Here is an 11,640-nt window from a genome sequence, read left to right on the forward strand (position 1 = left end):
TAGCTACTCTCTTCTTTGCATTAAACTTAATTCCCTCTCATTCCTTGGGTGCTGCATTACCCTTGTGAGTTTAGTGCTTCCTCACAAATATTATAATAATAATAGTACATTGACACATTCCTTTGTAAAAATAAATTTACATTGAGAATATTTTACTGTATTTAATTTTAAGTTTTATAGTGTCTTTCAGAGTAGCATGCATCTGTTCTTCACTTTATGTAGGTTTGTTATATTTAACTAAAACTACAAATTGATGTACTATATAGTATTATCTAGAAGAAACTGCAACAGTAACTTTTTGTACATCTCTGTTTTTCTTGTTAAGTCACAGCTGAATATACTGAGCCTATTTTTGTCAGTTTTATCTGATTGATGAAGAATTAATAGAACCTGTGTTGATCAGTATACCTGGAGGGTGTTCTGGGGACAATGGCACCACAGTCCAATCCATGACTAGGCCTCATGGTGGATCAGGGACTGACCCACCATGAATTAGACAGGGTTATTGACAGAAGAAACACATTTGAATAGGTCATGAGGTCAAACATCAGTGGAATTTTTGTACTTTGATGATTTCAAATCTGTATTCACGTAATGATGCTCCAGAGCATAGAATAACTTTGAATACCAAATCTGAAAACATTTGAGATGATGGGGTGCTAAGTTCCCCAAAAATATTGATTGTCTTGTCGTGGAACTCCCAGGATAGTAAAGTCCAAGAAATTTTGTCAGCAAGACAATTTTTTAGATAATGCATGTTTTTACTACATTTTGCTTGTTTATATTTAGGATTAAAATACCATTCAGTAACCAGTTCAGACTTTGCATGTGGGTACCTAGTTATACAGTGGCAGATTTACCAATAAACAGCCACTAATGCCTCAACTATTGAGGGGTCCCAAGTCATTAACTATTTCTTTCTTAACCTTTCATGAGTTGTGCCCCTTTCTGTAATATATTTAACAGTTTGTGGTGGCACAGGGGACCACAAATATTTACTTGCCTTTTTTTGTTTTTTTAACATCCCAGCAATATCCCACCGTGTCGTGTTGACCCGAAAAAGTAGATACACTTTCACCACCATTCACTCCATCACTGTCTTGCCAGAGGTGTGCTGATACAACAGTTCAGGTGCCCTTCCAAACTACAGTATCCCCACCCCTCCTTCAGAGTGCAGACACTGTAATTCCCACCACCAGGACTCATGTCTGGCTAACTGGTTTCCCTGAATCCCTTCACAAAATTAATAATATTATTACTATAATCATGGGGAAGAGCTGAACTCATAAGGATCATACAGTGCCTGGGAAATGGGAGCCAGTGAAGTCTGATCTAAGAAAGGGGCTCTGGATCCATTTCCTTGGATCCAGAGCCCCTTACTCCTTCGAGAGTTAGAAACTTATGGATTATTATTATATTCATTGACTAAAGAGCCATTCACCATCCTGGAGAACCATTGAATGGACAAACCAGTATATAAAAATTGAAAAAGTTGAGGAATGCAAAATCACACTATGGCTCAGATGTTGTACTGTATTTTGACAAATATGTGTAAATATATGTTGTAAAGGTAGAAAGTTGAAAGTGAACATAGAAAAGAGTAAGGTGATGAGGGTGTCAAATGATTTAGATAAAGAAAAATTGGATATCAAATTGGGGAGGAGGAGTATGGAAGAAGTGAATGTTTTCAGATACTTGGGAGTTGACGTGTCGGCGGATGGATTTATGAAGGATGAGGTTAATCATAGAATTGATGAGGGAAAAAAGGTGAGTGGTGCATTGAGGTATATGTGGAGTCAAAAAACGTTATCTATGGAGGCAAAGAAGGGAATGTATGAAAGTATAGTAGTACCAACACTCTTATATGGGTGTGAAGCTTAGATGGTAAATGCAGCAGCGAGGAGACAGTTGGAGGCAGTGGAGATGTCCTGTTTAAGGGCAATGTGTGGTGTAAATATTATGCAGAAAATTCGGAGTGTGGAAATTAGGAGAAGGTGTGGAGTTAATAAAAGTATTAGTCAGAGGGCAGAAGAGGGGTTGTTGAGGTGGTTTGGTCATTTAGAGAGAATGGATCAAAGTCGAATGACATGGAAAGCATATAAATCTATAGGGGAAGGAAGGCGGGGTAGGGGTCGCCCTCGAAAGGGCTGGAGAGAGGGGGTAAAGGAGGTTTTGTGGGCAAGGGGCTTGGACTTCCAGCAAGCGTGCGTGAGCGTGTTAGATACGAGTGAATGGAGACGAATGGTACTTGGGACCTGACGATCTGTTGGAGTGTGAGCAGGGTAATATTTAGTGAAGGGATTCAGGGAAACCAGTTATTTTCATATAGTCGGACTTGAGTCCTGGAAATGGGAAGTACAATGCCTGCACTTTGAAGGAGGGGTTTGGGATATTGGCAGTTTGTGTATGCTTCTAGACTGTTGTATTCTGAGCACCTCTGCAAAAACAGTGATAATGTGCGAGTGTGGTGAAAGTGTTGAATGATGATGAAAGTATTTTCTTTTTGGGGATTTTCTTTCTTTTTTGGGTCACCCTGCCTCGGTGGGAGACGGCCGACTTGTTGAAAACAAAAAAAAAATATGTTGTAAAATTTTTAGCAAATATTCTGGCATTATTTATTAGGTTTGTATGTGGGAGAAACTGCATGCCAGGTGGAGATTGTATATTTTAGAATCTCAAGTGAGACTGCTTTACAAATTATGATTCATTGTTAAATTTTTACTTTGTATATTTTAGTCTAGATCAGGGGTTCTTAACCTTTTTATAATTACAGATCCCCAATGGATTACCCAATATGTCCCTATACCGTATTAGGTACCAGTATGACTTCAAAAGATGTCAATAGCTTGGTTTTACTTTACATTTGGATAGCTTACAACAGAACAGCTGATTCAGGAGGGACCTGCATATAGAGCACCTATTTTTGGTGTTTCACATTTTTATTAACTTTCAGTTGAGCTATTGTTCATTATGTTTGGTGCTTTAACCACTGCTCCACCAGTATCTCCATTTTCATTTAATAGTTGTGTAAGGGAGATAACTGGTGCCATATTTAGAGCTGTATGAATGGGGCCATCCTCTAGTTTATTTTAACCACTTTTATTTTTAAATTGTTTGGAGATCGAGTCCCATACCCCCGAAGGATATGGATACCCCTGGTCTATAAAAATCTACTATAACTGATATATCTTTCAGTATTGTAACTGTTGTATCTTCCAGAACTGTTGTACACTGCCGAGGTTCTGGATGGTGCTTGTCAGCGGCTGTTAAACTGTCTGTGGGATGTGGCAACATACTTTCCCACCTTGAATCGTGGCGCTCATCACCTTGAGATGCACCAGTTCAGTAGGCAACCAGAAACTTTCTCTGGTCTCACCTGTAACTGGTACAGACGCAGCGTGCACTCAACCGAAAGACACTTTCGTTGTAATACAAATAACTATTCAATGCTTTATAGGTATGGCAATTAATCTTTGTTGAGATATTAACTGTAGAGTTTTGCAAATTGCACTCTTGAAGAATAGTTTTTTGTCTCCAAGATTTTAGTTTGATATATTGTAATGTGTGTGTGCGCGCGCGTGCGTGTACACTGATATACTGTAATGATACAGTGTGTGTGTGTGTATATATATGTATGTGTCAGTTTTGATATTTAACATCTATATTTATTTTACAGCAGTGATGATGAAATAATGGATGCTCAGATTCAAGTTCCATCTAGTTTGTTCTCTAGAGAGCAGCTCAGGATATTAAATGTATCAGAAGAGGAGACAGAATCTCCAAGTACACCAACAACAGTGCAGCTACAGTTTTTTGTCTATGATACTGCCAAACTCTTTCCCAGGGTACTAGTTGGGAACTCTGATACTTGGGAAATTACTTCACCCGTGATTGGTGCTAGGGTAAGTGATCAGGAAGAGGAATTGCAGCTAGAAGACAGTGTGTATGTTACTCTTCGCTCAGCTATCTACAGCCACAGTATATTACCAGTATGGTGGAAACAGAATGCCACTAGTAATCAAGGAAACTGGACTAGTGAAGGTTGTAAAATTGTCCGCATGTTGAACTCATTGGTGGTTTTCCGTTGTGATAGATTGGCTCACTTTGCCCTGTTGCAAGATATGGCAGCTTTGCATCGAAGTCAAGAAGGAGCAAGGGGAGCTGAGTTTCGACCAAGTGCACCTGGAGTGTATGTTGGCAGCGCAGTTTGTATTTTATTCTTAATGGCATCTATAGTAACATGGGCCGCTCATCATCACCGTATTGCCACCATGAACAAAAATAAGCATTCTTTGATGAACACTTGGATTGCATTACTATTACTAGTAACCTTGTTTACAGTAGGCGTTTATCAAACTGAGAACCAGCAGCTGTGCCAAGGGATTGGTGTGGCACTACATTACTTGACAACATGTGTGTTACTCTGGATTATTGTGACTGTAACAAACTTATACAAGAAAGTAACGAAAGCACTGCGTCCTCCAGTTCCAGTTGAAGATTCTCCACCTGATATTCCCCTTCCGCCCAAGCCAATGCTCCGTTTCTATCTGGTTGGCTGGGGCATTGCACTTATCCTGTGTGGCATATCTGCAGCTGTCAACCTTCAGCAGTATGCAGGATACAGTTACTGTTTTTTAGCATGGGGACCTAGTCTGGGGGCATTTTATGCCCCCACAGCTGCCCTAGCTTTTATCCTCTCCACTTTTTTCCTCTTGACTCACTGTATGCTGAGATCCCTTCGGGCTAATTATCCTGAAGTCACTGGTGCGACAGAGACAACTGAATTGGAACTTTTAGATGCAAATTCCCCCAACTCAGAAAATGCAAATGCTCCAGGTGAGGAGGAGCTTAGTATTGCTTCTCGTGATACAACAGTAAGTGTATCGGATGGCCAGCACAGCCCTCTTACACAGTTGAGGGCACATGTTGTCACACTCCTCCTTTTCATTCTCACATGGGCAGCTGCTGCAATCACTACTGCAGCACCATTTGCTTCTGTAATCCCTCACCATACTACAATATTCAGCATTATTTATGCCATATGTGCCAGCAGTTTGGGCATATTTATATTTGTTTTTTTTTGTGTCAGTCGCAATGATGTGTGGGAGGCATGGCGTGAATGTTCTTGTGCATTGAATCGACACAGAAAAGAGGAGGAAGAAGCACGTCTGACAACTCCAGCCAATAACAGTGCTAATCACATAGTGGTGTCAAATAATCAATCTCGAGGGCCTGTAGGAGCACCCAGCACACACAGTCTTGATTCCTCCCAAACCCACCAAACAAACAAATCATCATCAGTTTCTCACAGTATTCTTACTTCAAATAAGCCAGAAAGTCTTGGCAAAGCAACCAATAATCTTCAACTACTGAGCTTGGGCACAATGACAAATGATCTCCATTATGCACCAGAGATTTTTTATAATCCCAAACAGGCAGGAGTTGCAAAGAGGTTCTTTCAGAAGCAGCGCATGAGGCAGATGGTAAAACAAAATAATCTTGAAATCAACAGGACAGACAGTGATTGTAATTCCACTGTCTACAAGCCAAAGATTTCACGATCGATAAACTCTGAATCTAGCAAATCGAACTTTGATCCCTCATGTTTAGGAGCATCTAGTAAAGTAAATAATACTAATATTCATGTTGATTCAATGTATGCTTACATACCAAGTGAATTTCAAAAGGGTGGAGGAAAACATGCCAGCAAAGATCCCACTCCTGAGGTACTGTGTGTGTTGGGGCCAAGCAATGATGATACCAAAATGGTCGGTCTTTATCCATCAATGACCATTGAAAGACCAATAGATGTAGACAGGGGGTGGGCAACTATACCCCGCAAACCACGTGCTTTTATGGAGGAGCCATTAAGCCCTATGCGGCGTGGCGGATCCTTTCCTAGCATTGTGGAGGAGGGGCAGCTTACGTCTCAGGGCACCAGTCAGAGTTCAGCCTTGGAGCAACTTCCATATATATCCCAAGAACAACTACAGCAACAGAGACTATTTAATTACCCAGTTCTAGGGCAGGTGGCACCTATGAATCAGCAACTAGTACAGTATCATAGCCCTAGACACCACCAGCAACACTTGGATGAAGAGGGACTTCTACGAAAAAATAGAAATTCTTTTAATTCTGATCAAACTGAAAGATCAGATGCAGCAGGTGTAACACGAAATGTGGATCATTCCCGGATGGGCCGTCACCCCAAGTATAGAGGACGTGAGAGACCTCGACCTGGCAGAAATAGGCGTAAAGTATCCAAATCCAGAGGCACCTGTGCACTTGATGAAAAAGATGACTGGACAGATGATAATACCTCTCCTATTATTATTAATCACTTGCCATCTAGAGAACCTGGAACATCTGAATCTGATAAGGATGTAAATTCTCATCAGTTTGCACCTTATCCACAGCATATTCATGCTCTCTCTGCACCCAACACCCAGCATGCTATTCTCCAGACTAGTCTTGATTCTGTTAACCCTGTTCTTTCTCCAGAACAAACAGAGGATATACTGTGTGTTGACATGTCCTGGCCACACGTTATGAATTCTGCTATTTCAGTAGACAAAAATGGGAGAACAATATCAGAGAAAAGTAATTGTCAATGCCTTCATGCTGTATATTCTTCAAACTTAGATGACTCTTCTCACATGCCAGTAGAAATGTGTTGTAGTGAGGACCATGGTGAGGAAGGAGATTGTGGAGCATGGGACAGTGAATGTGGGGATGGGTACTGGTGTGATGGAGGTGGTGAAGAACGTGTTAGTGTTTGTGAGGTCAGTGGGTGTGAAAACTCCAGCCTCTGTGGAGGAGCATGTGGAGCACGGGGAGATTTGTGTGGAAGCCAGAGCAGTGAGGGTGAAACCAGCATAGGAGGTGCAAGTGTTGATCCTGCAGTTGGCACTAGTCCTCGTGGTAGTGTCAATATCTCAGACTCCCCGTATGACTCTCCTTTACATCGTCTTCATCAAAATACTCCAGATAGTGGTTCACTAGATTCTGGTCTTCTTGGGTCTCCAGGGCGACCTCCATATGATACGGTACTTACAAACACTGGCCCTATTCACAGTACACCAAGAGAAAGAGATATTTTCCATAAAGTTGATCTTCCACTATGTGAAGTATACATGAAAGATGCTAGTGCAGAAACTGATTTGCAAGACGATCTTGACTCGGCTAACATGAACAATAGTGAATACTTGAATACTGAAACAAGTGCAGCAGATTCTTCTGGAAACTCCATTTTCTATCATACCAATAGCTCTGTAGAAACTGTTCTAAGAAATGGTGACAAATATGATGGTGCAAATGATGACAGTGATGATGAGAAAGAGTTGTGTAAGAAGGATCATAGAAGAACAAGTGTTAATGGTGGTGAGGAAGACTGTAGAACCAGAGTGGACCAGGACCCAGATTCTAATCCAAAGAGAGAAACATGTGTTTAGCAAGGCTTTCTTCCTTTTTTTTGCACTCTTAGGTAATGTACAGTATTTATATTGTAAAAGTTCCTGTTTGTGACATTTAAATTTTTTCTGACTAGACATGTTAATGAGTTATAATTAATATTTGTAGGAGTGTATAGATGTAGAATTAAATTTGTACAGATAATTAGTTATATATTTTAACCAATATCATATGTATGGTATGGCTCATTACTAGACATATCAGTCAACAATTTATACAGTATCTTAACCTGTTTTCAGCTCTTTTTACCATGAAAATAATCATAGCTTTTACTGTACATTTATTGATGCTGTTATAATTTGGTGTAGAATATTGAGAGCTGGTTGAAGAATATACAGTCCATTATAATAATAATAATAGTATATTTGATAAACCATATAATGGCTGCGGTTAGAACTCATGGCGAGCGAGTTGTGAAGCTCCGAGCCAGTGCACAAGCCACTGGGCCAGATGGCTATAATAAGATTCAGCCAACTAAGTATATTTATACACCATAGGGAGGTTAGCATGGGCCCCACTGTGACCACAAATGCAAGTTTTTACAGATAAATCTCCTGCCAGCATAACCATGATGAACTCCAGCTCAAAGCCATCATGAGGGAATCATGTGTACCTCCCTATGTGTGTAAATATACTTAATTGGATAAATCTTATTGTAGCCAGCTCGCCCACTGGCTTGGAGTTTTACGACTTGCTCGCCATGGGTTCAAACCCCACCTGTTCTGTGGTTTGTTTGCAATCGTGTTATTACGATTTCATGAGTAAGTATATTTGATATGTTGGTTGTTTTTTTATGATGTCAGGTGTTGCACCATGATAAGTGTCTACTTTGACACGTGTTTTTATGGCAGTATTATGAACATTACTGCTAAACAGTGGATGGTACTTTTACAAAGTACTCTGCGAGCCAAAAATTTAAAAAAAAATATTTTCTATTGTAATTTGACTTGATAAGGCTTAGGTATGCACTGTTTGTGTGTTGCTCATATGGAACACTTGGCATGGCTGCTTTTATTGCTTTGTCCAGGTTGTAAAGCTCTTAATATTACAAAGTTGTCATTTAAATTTCATATATTAAGTGGGAAAAAGTAGTATGCTAGCAGTTGAATAATTCAAATTGTCATATTTTCATGACATGACAGCGTAGTTGTTCAGTATTGTGACAATGTTAACAAATACTTGTCCTCGTATAATATTGATTTCAAAGTTAAGAAGCTTCAATCTTTTGTCAAGCTGCAAGTTTTATGTTGGTCTCATTGCTAGTTATCTCCAGGGTAACTGAACTGTCATTTATACCCCATTAGTTACAAAATGTAAATTATTTGAAAGCTTTAAATTTAGTGAGGAAATTCAGAGATTCGTAAGTACAAGTGCAATAGATACAAATGAAAGGTTGCTAAGACTATGGTTCGAGAAACATTTCCCCCCCCCCTTAGGTTGTTGTGGTAGGGTTACATGTATAGCTCCTCCAATGTGAGCAACTCTGGTCCTACAGAAGAATCATCTAAGTCAAACTTAATGAAATGCAAATTAATACTGTACAAGTAGGGCCCTAACTTTCAGACTTCCAACATTGGCATTTTGGAACCACTTAATTGGTTAAGAACTGAAGATTCATTAATGGACCTCTCATTAACAGATTTTAGCAATTTCAGACAAAAAAGTTGGCCAGACAGAATGAACAAAAGCCTGTAAATCCAGATTTTGTCTAGAGCAATAGTGTCCAGTTGTCTTCTGAAGCATCAACACAAGCCTAATGATTCTGACGTTTGTCTGGTACAGACCAGAGTGGCCATGTCCAGGACCTGTCTGTTTTCAGTGTTACCTGAGCCATAGGTCACCTGCGCCAGTTTGTTTGTACTCGGGCATACATTTGTCATTCAGTCTAATTGTCCCCCTGGATTTAGAGTGACTTTATTAACATATTAAGTAAAGTGCAATTAACTATGGCTTCTAAAGCAAGTGATGATGTCAAGAGGCAACATGTGGCTCTCAGTGTAAGCAGAAACTTGAACTAATAAAGGTCGAATTTGGCATCTCAGTGGCATGGGTATGTGAGGAATACAGTGTTAGGAAACTGTAAATATCTGTAGAAGCATTAACAAACTTACAACCTATGCTCTAAGTTTAGTGTAGATGCTGGTGAAGTCAGAATAAAAGTTATTTTGAGTCACCACTGTTGATCACACACCAACTCTTCACCACAAAAAGGCAAGTACAATTACTGTAAATTACATCTCGTCCCCCTATTAGTCTGTTATTACGAGGATTCATTGTATTTACATTGTGTCAGTGCATCAAGTAGTTGGCATGTGGGCAAAGACTGGAGAACAAAGGTGAGGCAGGGAGGTAGGTGGTTGCCCTTAGGGAGGCCCCTTCCCCCCTGGTTCTGAACTGTCATGAACATGCTCAGTAAACAATTGGACTAAGATGCAACACCACATAGTGACAACACAACCATCCTCATACCCACCTTCACTACCCCTCACACCCTCTGTAAGTGAAAACAAATTACTGGATAAAATTAACTTAAATTATACACTGAATATTATGGCTCAGAAACACATTAATTCATTTTACATTAATTAGTGTGTTTCTGAGCCATAATATTCAGTGTATAATTTCAGTTAATTTTTTCAAGTATGGGAAAACATGTTCTGAGTATTGAACAATCGACTTGATAAATTTTCTGGAATGCACTAGCATCATAATTTGGGGTCCTACTATATATATATTCATTAATTTGAATTTTATGATTTTACTGGTGTTGCTGACAACAGTATTCACATCCAATCTCAAGACTATGTCCAGATTCACTTTACTGGGCATCTCGCAAACTGAATCTGCATTATTTTAAGAAACACTCTATATGCACATCTACTAATGAACACAATTTTAAGAAACACATCCCAGCCCCTCAATTTTTTTTTATTCTTCCCAGTAGGTTTAGGTTTTGGTTGCTGAAATCATTATGTTGCTACATTTCATCAGCTTTAGATTCTGCTATTAAATTTTTGGGGAATCAAATTCTCCATTAATTACCCTCTTACAACTGCTTTGTCCAATCAGGGAGAGGCACTTTGATGCTAGTAAGTGGCTTTTCATCTAGGGAAGTTGATTTGTCATTCCTTGTACACAAATTGCCTCCCATTCACTGTGCTCATAGTTATTCCCTTGGAATTATTATTAATCACAGAAAATGAGTAAGTATTATTTTGACCCCTCAAAGGTTACTGGATACCAGTGAAGGGATTTTGATCCAAGGAATTGAAGTCTTCCTTGGATCAAACAAAAAGGCACAATACCGTGACTGGACCGATGCACATAGAGAGAAGCTTATTGACAATATTTCAGTCTGACTTGAACATTTACAGGTAACAAGTGTGACTTGTAAATGGTCCGAGTCAGACCAAAATGTCTTCATAAGATTCTCTCCAGTGTGCGGGATATTTGTATAAACATTCATTTCCACAGGTATTGTATGACACCCTACGGGTTTCCCCACTTCTAGATGTAATGTTTTGAAAATTGCAGTTAAATTCCAAGTTATTTTGAATTACAGAAAATGGGAATTAGCCTTGAATGCTTAAGTGAACCAAGTTATTTTTCCTAAGGAAAATTTGAAATTTGTTTGGAAAGATGGAGTGGAAGTCAGTGATTGCTTTTCTTGCAGAAAAATGGGAATGTGTTTGAAGGTGAAATAAAACTCCCATGGAGTTATTGTTCTTAAAGAAGATATAGAAAAGGGTAGCTTACCTTGAAAGCTGAAGTGAAATTCCCACACTTATTTTTAAAGGAAACTAGGGTTCATTACAGAAAAGGGGAAATTTTCTTGACAGCTGGAGAGAAAGTACCAGTCATTATTCATCACAGAAATTTTTTTTTTTTTTATGGAACACAAGTTTTGAAAACTGGAATAAAATTTCAGTTTAAAAGAAAGGAGGAGCTAGACAGATAGCTCAAGTCATTACCTGACCATCCAGGCTGTGGTTCATGTGTTGGAGTGAGTGCAGTCGGCAGTAACAGCTTGATCCACCATGAGGCCTGGTCATGGACTAGGCCGTGGGGGTGTTGACCCCTGGAACACACTCCAGATACAGGGAAGTGTTAAACCTTGAGGCCTCTTCAAGGGGGGCTCCTTGGCGTGGTGAAGAGGCTCTTGGTCTGAGG

General features: G+C 39.6%; 1 protein-coding gene across 5 annotated transcripts in view; it reads left to right on the plus strand.

Annotated features, from left to right (window-relative positions):
* LOC128698509 (adhesion G protein-coupled receptor A3) overlaps positions 1-11,195 on the plus strand; it is a 257,504-nt gene extending 246,309 nt beyond the window's left edge. For all 5 annotated transcript variants that reach the window (XM_053790761.2, XM_053790765.2, XM_053790764.2 and 2 more), the window contains 2 exons: positions 3,220-3,457; positions 3,677-11,195. In XM_053790761.2, the coding sequence (XP_053646736.2) occupies positions 3,220-3,457; positions 3,677-7,451 (4,013 nt within the window). In that variant the 3' untranslated portion in view covers positions 7,452-11,195. The remainder of the gene's footprint in view (positions 1-3,219; positions 3,458-3,676) is intronic.
* Positions 11,196-11,640: the final 445 nt, after the last annotated feature.

The sequence above is a fragment of the Cherax quadricarinatus genome, chromosome 88 (assembly GCF_038502225.1).
Source record: "Cherax quadricarinatus isolate ZL_2023a chromosome 88, ASM3850222v1, whole genome shotgun sequence".
In the NCBI taxonomy this organism is placed as follows: domain Eukaryota; kingdom Metazoa; phylum Arthropoda; class Malacostraca; order Decapoda; family Parastacidae; genus Cherax; species Cherax quadricarinatus.